We start from the raw sequence: 17,491 nt of genomic DNA on the forward strand, positions 1-17,491 counted from the left end.
CTGGCGCTGAAGCCGCCGCGCTTCGTCTGCTGAACTACAAACAAGGTAAGCGGAGCATGTCTGACTATTCTATTGATTTTTGGATTTTGGCTGAAGAGACAGGCTGGGGACAGGAGGCCTTAAGGAGTGCACTGCTCAATAATGTGTCATGATCCTGGGTCTTTTGACCCAGCGTTTTAAGTTTGAGTTTATTTTGTTCATTAGGTTATCTAAGTTCATTTGGTTATTAGACTCCTTGTGTTTTCTTCCCCTGTATTTAAGCTTCCCCTCACCCTTCGTGTTTCATGCTGCGTGGCTTATGTTATCAAGTTTGTATTATCATGTCTGTCTCATGTTTCCTGTTTTATTTTGAAAGAGTCGTGTGTTCTTTGTTCATTGTATTTAGTTTCACTTCCCTTGTCCTGTCATTAGGCTCATGTCAGTCAGCTGTTCCTCCATGTGTTCCCACTTCCCCTAATCACCTCCTGTGTATTTAAGTCCTCTGTTTTCAGTGTGTGATTGTCAGGTCGTCTGTTGTCCACGCCATGTTTCCTATGCCATGCCATGCTTCCAAGTTTCTTGTCTAGGTTTTTCTTATTGTTTGTTTAGAGTCCCCAGTTTAGGTTTGTGTTAATTTTGCTTCAGTTTGCCTTGCCCTTTGTTTGTACCTTTTCTACCAGCCATATTAAACGGCTCGCCTTTTGTTAACATTTCAAGTTCTGTTCCCTGTTCCTTGGAGTCTGCGTTTTGGGTCTTTTTGTCAACCCCTACAGTCTGCCCTTGCCAGACTGTGACACAATGTTCATGAAGAGGTGAAAGATGAACTCATTATGCGAGATCTCCCCGACTCTCTTACCAAGTTAATGGCTTTATGCATTAAACGGACTGTAAACTTCAGTCAGGAGAACAACTGAGACAATCCATCCACAGTACAATGTAAGCCATTAATATACTGCAACAACATGGGATAGAGCAGTTAGAGCAGACAATTCAACATTAAGTTTTAGACCCACATGCTGTAATTCCTGCAATACTACTTCAGTTTCAAACTTTGAATTTTTAGCTTCTCCTCTTGATTTTTCTGCCTCTTCTTTTAATTTGACATTTTCAGCCTGTATCATTTGAAATTCTTCTTGCAGGTTAATCAGCTGTACTGTATTGTATGGTGAAGCACTCGCCGATCCTCTTCTCGTTCTCTCTCGATTCATTTTGGCCTTTTAAACAAAGGAACCAACGTATTGTAGTGAAGTGAAGTTTTCGATGTTTTCTTTGTCAACTGTCGTTTGTCCTGCACAGAGATGCTGCTGTAGATGTGTCTCTAGCTGTGTCTGGATAAAATGGAAAATGCTGTAACTAAGTGCTTGTGTTGCACAGTTCTACTAAACATTCAATTCCATGCATGCTCCGCCCACAAGGTCAGGAATGTCAGGTGCTGCATCGCCAAATGCTGCTCCCGTTGCCTAGCAATGAAAGCTGTTTACTTTTTGGGGTCTGGTTCATTATTTAATAAAGAAAACATGTCCAAGTATTGGGTGCTGAGGCTCAGCGCATATTCTAGCCTGCTGTGTGGGTGGGCAGCTAGAAATCACTGGTGGGCAACATGAGTGAGGAGAAAACTGGAGCAGCCAAGCAGGGAGCTGCAGGTTGCTGGTTTGAGTCTCTGTTCAGATGCTGGTGTCTCCTCTCTCTGAGATGTCTGCAAACAGTCCCAGATAAAACAATAAGGATAATAAACCAACACGTGACTAAAATAACAATTATGACTCTGATGTGTTTCATGTGTAGCAGGATGGTCTCTATACAGCAGTCGCTGCAAGCATCCACATCGGCACACTTACTTTTCTTTAAGCCACCTCTCATTGCTAATAATTTTCTTACAACGAGTCAGACTTTCTTGCATTTTCAAAGTCCTTTTGAGCAATAGTTCTCAAGGTTTTCTTGAGGCCTTTCAAAGTTTTTCTTAAGACATTTGTCTGCTTTTCACTCATTTTTAGTCCATTCTTTACACCTTACTCCTCGACCCATGAATCACTCAAACATAAAAAAAAAGAACCTAAATCGGTACCGTTTCTACACATATCAGACAACTTAGCAAAGAATCGATTGTAAATTATATCCTTAAGCATTTTGTGTTGTTGCACAGATGTGCAAAACACATTCCTGTTTCTTTAGTTGAATATGTGAAAAATGTCAAAGATAATGCAGTTGGGCAGGAATAAAAATAGCATTTTTGCACCACCAAGGTGATTCCCAAAGAGCTGTTAGCCGAAAACTTGTGTTGCCTTAAAAAACTGGACAAGTGGGAGGACAAAAGAAAAAGTGGCGGGGCCAAAAAACCCCCCAGAAAAACAAAAATACTTCAGATGAAAAGTATCTGAAAGTCATGTCTTAAGAAATAGGAAAAAAGTCCAGCAAAGACCTGAGACAGGACATGAGAGGTAGCAGCATCACCAGAAATGCTCTCAGCGGAAGGTTAAGAATACATTCTTATTGAATGTATAATTATAATGGAGTGATTCATCCAGACTTAAAAGGTTTGAGTCGGCAGAGAAAAACTATTTAAGCCATAACAACCCAAATAATACACAAAACCCCCACTCAGATTCATTTAAACAACTTTTATTTATTAAGTTTTTACAAATAAAGTAACAAATTTATTGTATTGTAGCGCAAAGCGCAAAGTTTTGTTTTTAATAAGAAGCTTGAACACTCTATACTTAGTGCAAAACATACCATTAAAGGCTGTCGATGACTCCTTACATGTATTTATTTATTTTTTGTTATTCTCTTTCATTCTTTCATATTTGTTTACTTAAAATCCGACCATGTTTGAACAACGTCAACCACGATACAGAAAAAGGAAAGCAATGAATTAAATTAGGAGCTGGTAGAGACAGTAAAACGGCACAGTGAGAATTCAAAAAAACAAAATGTGAGAGTGGAGAGAGACAAGAAACAAAATCGACATATTTTCAGCAACGCTCACAGAAACTGTTGCTGTTTTCAACACATCATTTCACAGGAGCAAGCTACATAAAACAGCGAGGAGTTGCATGTATCTGTGACTGTGGCTTTGTGTGTGTGTGTGTGCGCTGAAAGGCAGAATCTCTTTTATTGTTGTTTTTCTCTCTCTTTTGTTTGTTTTTTACATGTGGGCACTTCTACAGTGAAAAGCGTAAAGGGTAAGCGAGTCCTGAAGAGGCGAAAACTGGAAAACACATCAACAGGAAACTGATTCTAATGCAAGCGAGTTCAAACTATTGCTACACCGTGCACGCCTCTCCTGAAACACACAATCCTACTTTTCCACTTTAACTCGAGGAAACTTCACAATAAGAGTGCCTGTGCTGGAAAACTTTCGAGCCTTTCACAGTAAAATTCCTCCACGACAACTCCAAAACTTCACAATAACTGCACCCACTTCCAGCAGGGGCATAGCCGTCAAAACCTACTGTAATCTCAGTTTGATATTGATATTATTAAAGTGACAGTTTTAATACTGCATGCAAGGGCATTGCAGCGCAGCAGGTATTCCTTTTATTGTAATCATTGCGTAACAGAGAGACAGTAAAATATGACCAAACCTCAAATCTGCAGCTGCAAAGTGCAGATCCAGGATGATACCTGGCAAATTAAACAGCTCCAGTGAATTAAAGCAGGTAACTACGCCACTTTTTTTCCTCCACTGACAAAAACAAAAAATCAAATGGCACTGAGTTTGTGGCATCATTAAAGGTCTGACAGAATGCTTATATTGAGAACTCAGAAGCAAAGTGGCTCAATGACTATTCACAGCTTCAACCAAACTTGCCAAGTAGTAAAAAATGTCGCGTTATTTTTCTCGAGGAATATAACGAAAAAAGATCTATGCTCTTTTGCACAAACTTTACAAAGTAACTTACACACAATCTGGAAAAAAGCAATGGAAAGATGCAAAGCTTTGAAGTTTGTACCAAATGTTTAATTTGTGTTACAGGTTAAAAAAACAAAACAAAAAAACAGTAGAGGGTGCCAGAGGCCTTGCACGTACTCCCTTAAATCCATCAATCATCATGACTGCCATCATCTCTGTCATACCTTCACTCAAAAACTCGTTAAAGCTGACTTTTATTTGTTGGTTTTTCAATTTCTGTAAAGACAGCTGACAACTGTGCTGCCTCGTTAATATTTTTGCAGAATTTTTATGGGTCCTGACAAAGTACTGCCTTGTTTTTCTTTATTCCTTTCTTTCTTCCAGCTAGTTACTTCCAACTAGTTTAAAATGTATCAGAAAAAGATGATGTCACAGAGTATCTATATGCACCAAACACTTTTTTGGCTACATTTTTTTAAAGTTGCATTTTCAAGTGTTAGGTTGCTGCTTATTTAGATATACCGAACCTTCTTTAGACTCGGTTTGACTAATGCATCTAATGCATGACCGGATCACAAGATTACAGCTGTTGTTTACCGTGTCTGAAAGTGTCCAGCTGACTGCTTGGCTACTTCCTGTATATGTGACTTTTGCTAGATAGTTAAAGGCTAGCAAACAAACACAGATAATTCATTTGTGACTTGCAAAGGAGGCAGAACAATAGGAAAAAGGACCTATACTGTACATCTTGCACTAGTGACATGCTTTCCTCTGAAGTCCTTGAGGGGGATGCATCAGGGCACAACGATATTTACACTTCAAAAGAAGTGGCCTGATGCACTGCAGACTACCTCAGCCTATCACAGTGTGCCTTGGTGGTCCTTTTTATATTTAGTGCCACATCCACATGTGATCTGATCCCTCCAGATACATTTTAACGCCAAGTATAAACAGATTTCAGACATACCTAAACAGGGCCATTAGCCTGCGCTTCTCACAATATTTCAGTAAACCCAAATTATTCTGACAGTAGAGCGCGACATCATGGCCTATATCACATTCCTGGTTAGCTCTGATGGTCTCAGAGTTTCAAATCCTGACAGAAAGCTAAAACGAGTCTTTAATATCAGCTGATCTCACGTTAAAAAGAACACTATGTCACTGTACCACGGCATGCTCTCCCCGCAAGTATGCTGCACTCGGGTCAAAGTACAGAGTGGTCCAAGCTTCGAATACAATCTTCAATAAACTCCCTCCTTAAAACTGAAGAAAAAAAATATATATATACAGCAATAGAAACAACACTGATAACAAACGGTTGCCTTTCTCCGTCTCTGGACGTCAATCTCAACCTTCGTTCAAACGGCAGCAGAGCATTTCACTCCAAATTTCCCCATTTTGCAAAAAATACACTCAGGAGGAATCATCACAAGCCGGCCTAAACGTGCGCGCACATATACACTGCAGGCCTCATCCGCTAAACTTCACAGCAACAACCTTATATCCTCCACAAATTCTGTCCAATGTGCTCACTTTAACCTCCAATGGAGAAGCAACAGGAAGGAAGCAAGGCACTAGTTTAATACCTCCAGCCATCACTAGAGGCTCTAGAGGGGTCAGGGGGAGCGAAGACAAGCAAAAATAAAAGACAGGGTTTTTTTTTTTTCAAGTACATTAAAAATGGACACCATTGGTTTTTATACATTCACATTCATCTAACAAAACCAGGGGAGAAAGGGAAGAGGAGGGCTATTTAAAGTGTCTGATAGACAAGTACTGTATTAAGAAAAAAAATAGCTAGCTTTACTTTATTATCTAAATATCGACTATCCTGGCGTTCACGCCGGTTTGTCTTTATACTCAGGTCAGTTTCGGCTTTCAATTCACCCAGTTTATAGAGATGACCTGAAAAAACGGATTGATTAGTTGTTGGTAAGGCATTGGTTTGGAAGTGTGTCCTCAGTAAACTGACAGAAGGACGCTTATTGGAAAAAAAGAGAAAGAGAGAGAGGGGTTACCGATCTCCAAAAATTCGTTTGTGGAAAGCTGTGAATTGAAAGCGAAAGGACCCCGAAAAACTATTCTAAATATGCTTTTTTTTGTTTTTAAATTCACCCTAAAACTAATGTTGTCCAACAACATTTGCTAATAACAAACAACAATAATCACAGTGTCTCCACATCATACAGCGATGTGCACATATAACAGGTCCATTGACAGAACACGGTTTTGTTTTTTGTTTCTTTTTAAATAGAACAATCATTAACAACAATAATTATGACAATAATGTACATTGCATTTCAACCCAGATATTGAAAACGACCTAATTATGACACTAAGAACTGAGGCACGGCCCATGAGTCTGACAGCTGCTACACCTCCAACTATGCGTGAGTGTATTTACATGAGTCTGTGAATGACTGTATGCGGCTTTGTGTATTTATATGAATGTCATAAGAGTTGCGTGGGTGTGTGAATGTGTATGCGTCAGATTGCTAGCTGGGGTGGCGGTAGGTGGGTGGGGCAGGGGGCAACAAGGGAACCAACCCGACGACACACACAAAAAAAATGGAATCATCATAGCAGACATTCGAAAAAACAGACACGAACTATACATGGATATTATCTTGATAACAAGGTCACTTTTACACACTGAGTTCTCTTGTGTTCGGGCTTTTTTTGTCCTCTTCTAAAAGGTTTCTGCTGTTATTGCTTCAAATTGCAACAGGGAGGTGAAGAGAGAGGGACGAAAGAAGTCGTGAAGCATCTGTTCTGCCCGTTTGGGACCCCATCGACATGAAGTGAGCTGAAACAGGAAGCTGATGGAGGGCTTTCCCACTTCCATCTCTCTCTACCTGCTTGAATACTTTGCCACACTGAGCGGTGGGGAGGGGGAGAAGAAGACGGCGGAGATGCTGGGCTACATCTAGTCTCGATATGTATTTGATTTAATCTTGACTCGCTTTGTGCTTTTAAAGGTTAGGAAGGCTCTCCAACTTCCAAACGACTTCCTGAAACATTCGATTAGAGTTATGCGGACTCGTCTTCTGCTCTCACCTCACCCTTCTATCTGCTGCCATTTGCATCTCCTCCTGTAATCCTTTGATTTAAGGATGCTAACTGCTGTCAGAAACACTGACGATTTTGATTCCTAACGCTAAGCAACAATATCGGTTAATGTGAGGACTAGCAATGCTCACCCCCAATGGAAGAAATGCATATTTGCAAGTTTTTTTGTTGGGATTTCTAGCAGAGACTGATAAACATGGATAGCAGAGGCCTTAAAATCAGTACCAGCAGGAATTGATGAGAAGGTACTCCACGGACACAAAGGCTCAAGTTGGATTTTGTAAAAGCTGGCTACCACATTCTTCCTCCTCCTGAGCCTGATGTAATGTCGTCTGTCTAGTAAGCACGGCTCACTAACCCATATTATGTAAAGATATGTTAACTCATGTCAGAGCGTGAAATCCAACAAGTGTAAACCAGCCATTAGAGCAAACATGCAGACAGTTATTGACAGCAAGCCCACACACCCTGTCAGAACCTCTTTGGCCTTTTATCATTGTACTCTGAGTCTTTTTCTTTTGCTACAAGCCCACAGCAGAAAGGCTGCACTGCTTTTCTCTGAAGTGCAGCCTGAAGTGGCTTCTCATGCACACGCATGCCTACCCCCGTCTCAACCCCCCTCTCCCAACAAAAGAAATAAAATCAATCACACTTTCTAGTCAATCCAGCGATGAACACTCCACTTCACACCAGTCCTCTCAGGCCGTGATTTAAACCGGCCCCGACTCTGAGCCCTACGTGGTCCTCAAGTTGGGTCCTCCCGGGTTACTGACTGATTTCTGCAGGGTATTGGTCACATGGAAAGCTTGGAGTGGCCCCTGGCCTGGAATCTGGCCCTGTGGCGTGGGGTAGGGGCCCAGGGGTTGGGAGGTACTGACCAGCAGAGGCTGTGTTGGTGCTTGGTGTGGGGTGGACAGGCTGTGAGCCGGACCAGACCATTGTGCACTATAGGCAGCAGTTGGGGTGTAGTGGATGAACTGGGGAAGCTGGGGTTGGGGTGGAGTGGAGGAGGCAGGAGGGTGGCATAAAGAGCCCTTTCGGGCAGCCAGAGAGGTAGCGGTGCTGGAGTTTGTTGGGATGTGGGCTGAACCACCTATGCTGCTGGGACACAGCTGGCTGGGAGCGGAGTACTTCCTGCCCAGACTGGCTGACTGGATAACCTGCAGGGGAGGAGAAACGTCACTCAAAATTCAAAATTAAGCATTTTTCTCTTAAATAATTTGATTCTAGTTCCCTGTGCTAGGTAAAGATGTCTTTCAAGGAGTTAAAATTAAAGAGTTATTATTAACCAAGCCTGCTTAAAATGTAAGTTAAAAAAAAACAACCCAAAAATACAGCCATGCGACATTTATCTTAGCTAAACAAACTGTGTTATTCTCTGCACCACCAACACAGCAGATTTGCTTCATGTCAGGTGGAATTTAATAATTAAATAACCAAAACATTTTTTTGGGAATTTGCATGTCTGAAAAGTAAAAAGTATCAATTTGAAAAATCAATATCACATTGTAATATAATAACGTATAAATTTTACTGTGTTTTAAATGGCACATGATGCAAAATAATGCATTTTAATTAAACACCAAAAGATCAGTTGTTAAGGGAATACAATAGCACATCATCCAGAAATCTGGATGTAGTAAAGCAGGCAGGGATCAAACAGCTTTTTGTGTTTTTTCTAAGAGTTTAGTGCAGAAATGATGCGATGTGGTGTTTTTTAATATTAACCTCATAGCTGTGTCCCTGCACCGGAGCCTGCTGCAGCTGTTTGGCACTCCTCTTACCCTGAAACAGTTCAATGTTTAATTTACTGTACAAACATAATGATGTAATATATAATTAATCACAAAAAACTGCTTCCATGTCCACTGATAACAGAAAAAATATTTGTCATGTTCATGACCTTTCTCTTAAGATTAACACTGCAAGGCACAAAGTTATGGCTAACACTTTTTGTATACATCCAAAAGGCCTTGGATCAGGTTTCTTCAACAGATCAAACACATTTGCATTTCTAAAAAGGAGGTTTCAGAGTTTAAGCTCTTTCCTCTCTGTCTTCATATCTAGTGAACTAACTATGGGACCTGCTGAGTCACTGATAAAATATATTTTTCTTTGATATGAAAACTCTTGCTATGTTTTAAAATATACATTCAAAAACAGCACTAAACCTGTGAGAGGTTCATGGCATCTCTGGCCCAGTTGTCCACCAGTTTATGAAGGTCATCGGTGAAGGTTCCTTTCCTCTGGTGTGGGGCTGGCATGTTGGGGGCCAGACACTGAGAACCCCCCTGGCTTTGACCCAAACCACCTGAACCGCTCACTGCATTGGTGCTATTCGTCCCTGAGAGTCAAGATAGACACAAGGGAGGAGGGAAAAGAGCAAATAGTGTGAGATAATGTTTAAAAGGTGAGGCAAAGCTAATGTTATCTGGATGATTGTGATTGGCGGCAGGCGGCTCTGTCTTAACCACAAAGGGCAGACAGAGGTTGGTCAGGTCAGGAGGTTTAGGGCAGCTGAGCATGTCGACATGGTCACAGAACTGCATTGTTTAGTTTTAATGATGGAGATCATGATGATAAACAGGAATAAGAGACAACTTATGATAGCAGAGGAAGGGCACTTTGGCAGTTAGGATAAATGCTAAACCCTTTATAGTATATATATCTTATTTATAACAAGGAATCAGATCACACTGGACAGCCTGTAGAGCATTCAAAATGCCCCTGCAGTGCACCTCTTAACTCTGAATACATTTCCCAGACACTAGATGGTGCTCAAGCTCTGTATCAGGAAGTATTATGTGTTTTTTTTCCCACCCACTACCAAACTTAATGCAGACTAAACTCCAAAAAAAAAGCACACACTGCAGGCTGGCTTTTTGGCATCTGTGTGTTCCCCATACCGTGCTCAATGATGGGTAATGACAGGGCTGGTCTATCAGTCCAATAGGAAACCACCAAACACTGGCTAGTGAAATAAGCTCTTTGCTACAAGACGCTGCACACTCTGCTGCTTCAAACAACAGTTTCAAGTCCCTTAATTCTGGATCCCTTATACTGCAGACAAGTCTTTGAGAATACAGGTTTATCTTTTGTAAATATGCAATTTTTATAAATAATTTAGGTCTGTGGAAGAGAAGATAAAGATTCATTTATAAATGCTACGAGGAAAACCATAAAGATATGAAAAGCATATACACATACTGCAGATAGATCATGTTTTCTTATGTTTTAAACATCCCCATAACTGCACATTACCCTTATAATCACACGAAGCTGATGCACTTCCTTTGCATACAAGATCATCCCAAAGCCATGCCAGCAGAATGAGCATGGGCGTTAAATATTGACATGATTTGTTCATATCAGATATTAAATGAGAACAGGCAGAATATGCAAGGATTGTCAAGGATTATACAGTTGGTCTGACAAAAATAAATAAATCAATAAATAGAAATAAACTGTCATGTCATGCTAAACAAAATGGAGGAAAATAAGAATGAGGAGACGCTGAGTCATGAACGACTGCAGCAGCATGGGATTCTGGTCTATGTAGTCCAAGCCAAAAGCCATGGTGAAGGCTGAGAGGAACGGGAGGGGCAGCTTGTATGTGTTAGTGTTTGGCACATTATATGCGTGTGTGAGAGAGAGGGAGAGCTTGCAGGTGCATGCGCTGTCAGTTTAGATCTGTTAAGGCTACACACTTCAGTTATTTCAGCCCTCAAACTGGACTTTCCCTGAAACGCCATCATCGAAACTGCAAAGCTCGTCTTAGCTGAAATAACTGAAGTTAACGGATCTCAAATCTGGCAGAGGGTCGGAGCTGTAACCGACAGGGCGTCAGAAGGCGGGAGGAAGCGTGGGAGAGCAAGTGCAAGGATGGAGGAGTTGGTATGGATGGAGGGAGGGAGGAAAGACCAAAAAGAGAGATAGTTACTACAGAGCTGGTTGCAGGGGCAGACTTTTTTCACCATCTTCCCTGTGCGGCCGGAAGACAACAATTGGAGGGATCGGGAGAGAGTCAGAGTTAAGCCCCGCCCACAACACACAACAACCAAACACAATGCACATTGTGACAGGTATAAGCATAATAATGTGACCTTGAAACAAACAAGACTTTGGTGTTGAGCTGCCCAGGAACATCTTAAAAACCTGTCACACAATGTAACATGTCCCCAGAAACACAAAGCAAATAGTGGAGGAGACTTTGCCCCTGATTATTATTATTATTATTTAATGTACAACCACACAAATGAGTAAAGCATTTTCTGACAATGGTAAGATACACAGACAATTTTCTGCAGATATGCAGACCTCAGTCGACAGTTACTTTTAGCCCAGAGGTGAACATATTATTTAACCAAAGCTATTGACATTGCTTTACTTTCAATTTAATAACAATATCAAATTTCAGATTTGCCTTTGCACACAGCCACATGTGCCATAAATGTGTACTGTGGCTTTAAGATGCTTATGGGCAAACCAAAACCTGGTTTCACATGTGATTCTGATACTCTCTGCAGCTCACAGGGCCTTACCACACCTGGGTCAAATATTGTAATCGACTTTGATTTTCAGACTTTCTATAAACAGGGTGGGATTTGTGCAAAAAAGGATTCTGGTTTTAAATTAATGTGCAAAATTCTCAGCATCACGTTTGTGCTTTCAGTCACAATCCAATCAATCCTAATGATACAAGCAAGACTCAAATCTATCTGTGCATCAACGTCACTATTTAATATGAAATAAGCTAAAAAATTACTGTCAGTCTAAAGAATTGTTAGGCTGAATAAATATTCTGCTGCAGTACAATCCTACGTCTCAAACTTAGACAACAGCCTGCTTTAATGACTGACTTAGAGCGGCTCTTTTTACACAGGAGTGCACCTACTACTTTCTGTCAGCCTATCATAGCAGCTGCACCACCGCATGTGAGTAACGTCTGCAGGATGTCTCAGACAGCGGCCCCATGCATAGCTGCAGTTCAACGAGATGAACGAACATGCGGTGCTTTTTGGCTCAATGAAAAGCCCGCCCCATGCAGTGAAATTTCTACTTAAAAAGACTGCAAGCACTGAAAGTGAAATCAGCTCCCCATTAGACTGAAGTTTGTGCTGTAGACTGTTTCAAAGTGCAGCGATAAAAATGAGAGGGATGCATAAAATCACACCCTGATTATAAGCAAGAATTTGAATCCAATTCTAGACTTTTTAAAACTATGTTAAGGAACAAGAATAACTCGAGTCCACTAAGACCCAGGTATGCCTCTCTCCACTCCTGCTGATGCAGCGACATGGGGACGGCTGAGCGGGCGGTGAGGACACCGAGTGAGGAAAGGAAAGAAGGAAGGGAGAGACAGGGTTTGAGCTGCAGAGGGTTCAGAAGCATTCAGAAACGTCCCTTAAGCACAAAACATTTGAGCATTACAGATTAAGGTTTAATAGAAACACTTTATTAAGAGTAAAATAGAAATCAAGCTTTGAAGTGTGCTTAATTGATGTAAAAACAAACTGCTTATTTAAAAAAATTCAAAACGCATGAAAGAAAAGCTAAAATAATCAACATGTCCGTCCTTCGCTATTTGGAAATAAGGGTTAGAAATGGAAGCAGTCAGGATTTGAAATTAATACCAGCAGACAACCGAAGATGAAATCGATCAGAGGGAGAATGTTTGTAATGATTATTGTTAGGATAGAAGCTTATTTGAGCTTGAATAACGTCACAAAGAACGTTAGTTACAGGTCTAAGTATAAATGTACAGGATTCTCCAGCTGCTTGTAAAATCCATGTTTAGCTGCTGTATTCACTAGCTTTCCCTTTAAAGCCCTTTAAAGCCCGAATCACAAAATAATCGCCAGAAAATTCAAGCTTTGTGAAAATGAAGTGTTTAGTGAACTTTGTGAGGGAATTAAACGATGTATAAATGATGAGTTTTAATTTGTATCATATTTGCTACATCATCCTTCAAAGTTAATCGTGCAGTTTATTTCTACATCATCACACTGATGATCTAGAAGACTCAAAAACTTGTAAACATGTATCAAATATGATACAGTTGACTTTAAAGGGTCAATTCAAATGAAGCCGTCATCCTTAAGTTTTTCCTCCTAAATTCTCGGAAAAACTAACCAACTGCTATCATGCAGCAAACTTTATCGCAACAGCATAGATATGTTTGGTCAATCGGCTCTTCTGCTGTATTTGCGACGGAGCAGCGGCAGTAGAAGCTAGAAGTAGCTCTAAAATTGATTTCTGCGGTATTAATCTGCAACATATTGTCATCAATCAAGCAGGACTGATAAGGGCTTTGACCAGGAGCCGTCTAATGAAACTTAGTTCCCTGCTAATGCTGTCAATTTCTGATTCATTGGATTTTTAGATTTTTATGACCCAGAGCCACAGTACCGGATTTTTGATTAGAGACATGGGCTTGTTTAAAAATGAAAAAAGCCTCAGTGTCACTAACTCAGTGTCTCTTTTGATCATTTCAGGGCCTTCACACTGCATCTTCAGACAGTGAGAAACTTTCTGTCATTTTCAGTCATTTTGACCTTATTATAGTAAAACGATTCTTATTTACTATAGCCAAAAGGGCGCAAGGAAGTTAAAAAAATAACATTTTTGGCAAGGAAGACAAAGAAAGAAACAAGATTACAAATGAAGAAATAGTATGTAAAGATGACTGCCGCAAGATCTGGGTGTGAAGAACTATCACTGTCTGAACATTTTGCGTCCTGCAGTAAGATCTTATATTGTTTACTTTTTTTATGCACCTACAACCTTTTTTAAGGTAAAAACGTTGTTTCTGCTTGTCTGTTTAACTAAAATACTCAGGTTTCAACTTCTGAAACCACAAAGTTTGATGTTCATGTCTACTCAACTGACTTTGCGTGTTTTTTTTTTTGTAAATTTAACAGATTTCTGCAGAGCACTGATGATATCAGAAGGAGCGGGTCTTCCTCCACCAAAGAAGAAAACCCACAGGAGAGGATGACTGTGACTCGACGGATATATGGGGGGAAAAAATTAAACAAAAGTAAGTAAAGATAAAAGAGAAGAGCAAAGAAATAGAGCGTTACACACAAAGAGCCAAGCAGGGCGTACTCAGAAAGCGCGTCCTCCTGCCGCCAGGCTTGAAGGCCAAACGCTCCGAACCCCAGCTGAACTTTACACAGCCTGAAGAGAGGGAGGAGGGAAAGAAGGGGAAGAGAGAGGAGATGAGGAAAGTACGGAGAAGAGAGAGGTGAAGGGGAGGAGAAATGAGAAGAAAGGAGAGCGATAAAACCGAAGAGAGAAAATTGAGAAAAGACACGATAAGAAGAAGGAAGAGAAGGAAAAGATGAAAAGAGACACAGTTGAAGAATACACAGAAAGGACACTGAGTTAGCCCTCACAGTTTTTTTTCTCTCAACAAAGAACAACAGAAAGAGATGGGAGATCTTGTTGTGAGTGAGTGAAGACAAACCAACAGCATGCATTTGTCTTAATCTGCATGCGAAGCATCCAATAAGCTGTTTGTGTGAACTTTTAATGCTGCGGAGATGCAACGAGGCCCGGGACTCTCAGCGGATGCATACCTGGGGTGGGAGCACACAGGCTGGGCACAGAGAGCGCCGCCTCGCTGGTGTAGGCTGAACACAGGTTGTCACTGGAGGGAGAGGGTTTGAGGGGCTGGAGCAGAGTGCTGCTGTTCGAATCGGCTAATCCTCCTGGGGCTAGCAGAGCCAGCTGGCCGGGGTACATAGTCGGGACGCTCTGGGCGGATAGAGTGCTGCCTGAAGATAGCAGAAGGCATGGGCAAGAGGAAGGAGCAGGCCAGGACCAATCGCAGAAAGCAGAGAGACACGCACAAACACACAAACACAAAGGTAATGGATAGTTAAAGAGACCCATTTACCCAGACATTTACAGAGACACGCCCCCACACACAACCACACAGAGAAAAACAGACGGAGAAAGCAGTCAGAAATGTTCAAGCTCCGAGCCTGATCCCACGTGCAGGTGTACACAAGCAGATAAACACACATACATACATGTGCACATGGATGCATAAACACAGAGAGGATGCAATGTTAGCGAAAGGTTTTTGAACCGTCCTGGCTGTAGTGGGCTTAGGGTTCAAGATTAAGGTCGTTCAGGGTCAGTTCAACCAAATTAGAAGAACACCTTTTCATGCTCTGGTAGTGTCAGTATTTTCAAGTTTGTCTATTTTGTTAATAGAAACTAACTATTTTCACATGTGTGTGGGAAGGAAATCGTTTTTTGAATGAACTGAGCCTTTACATGTGTTCATCTTTTCACCAAAGCCTACCTGGCTGTAATGGACTCTTGCTGCTGGTTCTGGACGATTTCGATGACTTGCTTTTGGTGGGCCGTCTCCTCCTGCCAGTCAAGGTCAAAACAGGAGGGATCGCTGAAGGTGGAGGAACCTACAACGCCAAAAGGAAGAATTCTCACATTCCGTTTTTTTGTGATGCTGCCCTAATTGCAGTTTTTTTGTTTTTTACTCGCTGGTTACCTTTCCCAGCCTGGTGAACAGACGGTCTATTTCCTCCTTCTGGCGGGATTGAAGTTCCTGAATCTCACGCATGTGCCTGGTGGGTGAAAAGTAAAATAAGATATATAGAAGTAACAAGAACGGAATCATTCTTGGAAGGAAAAGGAGGAGAAGAAAAGCGCACGAGAAGGAGAGAAAAATCAAGTTTTTCAAAGCCATTAACCTTACTAAAGAAGCAAAGGTGGACAATAAAACAAAGAATGGACGTGTGAATCTATTTTCCACTTTAAGAAAATGAGAAAGGGATAACTCACTTCTCTCTGAGGCGAGTGACTTCCCGTTTGAAGTCCTCATCCTCAAATTCCGAGTCATTGTCACTGCTGATGTAGGAGTTATTGAAGGAGTTGTTTAGACTCGGCAGAGAGGCTTTATGGGTAGAATCTGGGGTCAAAACTTGGCCAGGATCGCTGGGTCCATTAGCAGCTTTGGCAGCAGGTGGAGGACTCTCCTCCTCAGCACGACTGACTGAGAATCTACCAACGCGGGCCTCGGGTTTAGGAGAAACCTAAAAAATTGAAAATATGAACAAAACAACAAGAGGAGGGGAGAGAATTAAAACTGGGAAAAAGGACAAAAGACGAAAAGGAAAGGAGGCGGCAGAGAAAATAAAGTGAACGATTACCTGAAAGCGTCCTATGGTGGTGGTGGGCGGTTTGGGGGAGGGGCAAGGGGATGTTAGAGGGGAGGGGTGGTGGGATCCAACGGGAGTCTTGTGAGGGGGCCCGTCCACCACGTCTCCTGTTTTTCCTGCTCCTTCCGCTTTCAGAGGCAACGAGGAGTTTTTGTGCAATGTGTTCTCTGGGCTCGAGAGAGTAGAGGATGATGAAGAAGATGAAGTGGAGGAGGTGGTGGAGGAAGACTCGGTGCAGGCCGGTCGCTGGACAGCGGGCTCTTCGATAGCCCGTGAGACCTAAGCATCGAAGAGAAACGTGGAAGAAGGCTATGAGACAAAGAAACACTTGGATCCTACTTATCAATTGGGATCCAGCGTATATTCATTATGCTAGCCTTACATGCAGACGGTATTCATGTGCGGTGTCTCGTGTTGAAGATCTTTTACCTTAAATCGTCCTAATTGAGTTTGAGGGGGATGAACAGGAGAGGACAAAGTTTCTTCCTCCACTGGAAAAGGAACTGAGGAACATATGATGGATACTTTAGAAATCACACAGATACAAAAATATAACATTAGGATTTGGGTATAATCGAACATACCTGGTTGTCCAACTGAAGCCACACTAATGTGGGAGGCCTGACCGCCCACAGAAACAGTCTCTGGACTCAACGCTCTCCTTAACTGGGCATCCAAGTCCTCCAGAGGCTGCTGAGACTGAAGAGGTGGGCAGATAAACTGTTAGACCATGCAAGAACAAAAACCGTGCAAAAAGAGGCAGGCTTGGCCACGCAGGTTTTACTAATAGCTGTTGATTAGCAACATAAGCACAGATCAGCCAACTGAATCAAACATTTCAGTTGATTTTAAGATTTTATGGATTAAAGCAACACCAAACTCCAAGCTCAGCTAAACTGATTAATTGTTTAGTGCTGCTCCGCTGTGAGTTAGACTGCAGTCTTAGACCTGCAGGCAGGTTCTTGCTGAGTATCTGGTTCGCATTTGGCTTCCTTCTATTTTGCAGCTCGCTGCCTGGAAAACTAAGAATTGCATAATCAAGGCCATCTTTGTAATCACCGTTCATGTATGCACAATCTTGGACTTTTTTTCAGTGCAATTATGTTTTTTAGTCTTTATTTTCTGCTTTTATGGTAATTTTGTTTTCAGGGATGGAATATTTGTTTTATATAGGTAAGCTGGTATTCTAATAGTAAAAGGAGACTGTTGTTTCTATCAGCAGCAATTCATATTTCCAAGCAAAGCTCAACTCTGGGACCTTGCTGCTTCTTTGCACTCATACATGGAAAGTTGGACATGACGAGAGCACCAGCAAAACCTCCCATATGGAACAGACAACAGATACGGCACACTGATTAAGTCAGACACAACATTAAAAAGGGCAGGTTTGCTGGAGAGG

The 17,491-nt window shown here is 41.6% G+C and overlaps 1 protein-coding gene across 11 annotated transcripts in view; it reads right to left on the reverse strand.

Annotated features, from left to right (window-relative positions):
* Positions 1–2,582: 2,582 nt before the first annotated feature.
* wnk1b (WNK lysine deficient protein kinase 1b) overlaps positions 2,583–17,491 on the reverse strand; it is a 97,115-nt gene continuing 82,206 nt past the window's right edge. For 7 of the 11 annotated variants that reach the window (XM_085252858.1, XM_085252855.1, XM_085252863.1 and 4 more), the window contains 12 exons: positions 16,677–16,791; positions 16,522–16,595; positions 16,084–16,371; positions 15,716–15,966; positions 15,423–15,498; positions 15,216–15,333; positions 14,482–14,679; positions 13,988–14,080; positions 10,842–10,883; positions 9,073–9,245; positions 8,630–8,686; positions 2,583–8,061 (listed from right to left, as the gene is read on the reverse strand). In XM_085252858.1, coding sequence (XP_085108984.1) covers positions 7,636–8,061; positions 8,630–8,686; positions 9,073–9,245; positions 10,842–10,883; positions 13,988–14,080; positions 14,482–14,679; positions 15,216–15,333; positions 15,423–15,498; positions 15,716–15,966; positions 16,084–16,371; positions 16,522–16,595; positions 16,677–16,791 — 1,911 coding nt within the window. In that variant the 3' untranslated portion in view covers positions 2,583–7,635. The remainder of the gene's footprint in view (positions 8,062–8,629; positions 8,687–9,072; positions 9,246–10,841; positions 10,884–13,987; positions 14,081–14,481; positions 14,680–15,215; positions 15,334–15,422; positions 15,499–15,715; positions 15,967–16,083; positions 16,372–16,521; positions 16,596–16,676; positions 16,792–17,491) is intronic. The other 4 variants (XM_085252856.1, XM_085252859.1, XM_085252857.1 and 1 more) reach the window with 4 other exon arrangements.

The sequence above is a fragment of the Mchenga conophoros genome, linkage group LG17 (genome assembly GCF_057382185.1).
Source record: "Mchenga conophoros isolate Kocher_MC1m ecotype Shallow Benthic linkage group LG17, M_conophoros_male_GT1.1, whole genome shotgun sequence".
In the NCBI taxonomy this organism is placed as follows: Eukaryota; Metazoa; Chordata; class Actinopteri; order Cichliformes; family Cichlidae; genus Mchenga; species Mchenga conophoros.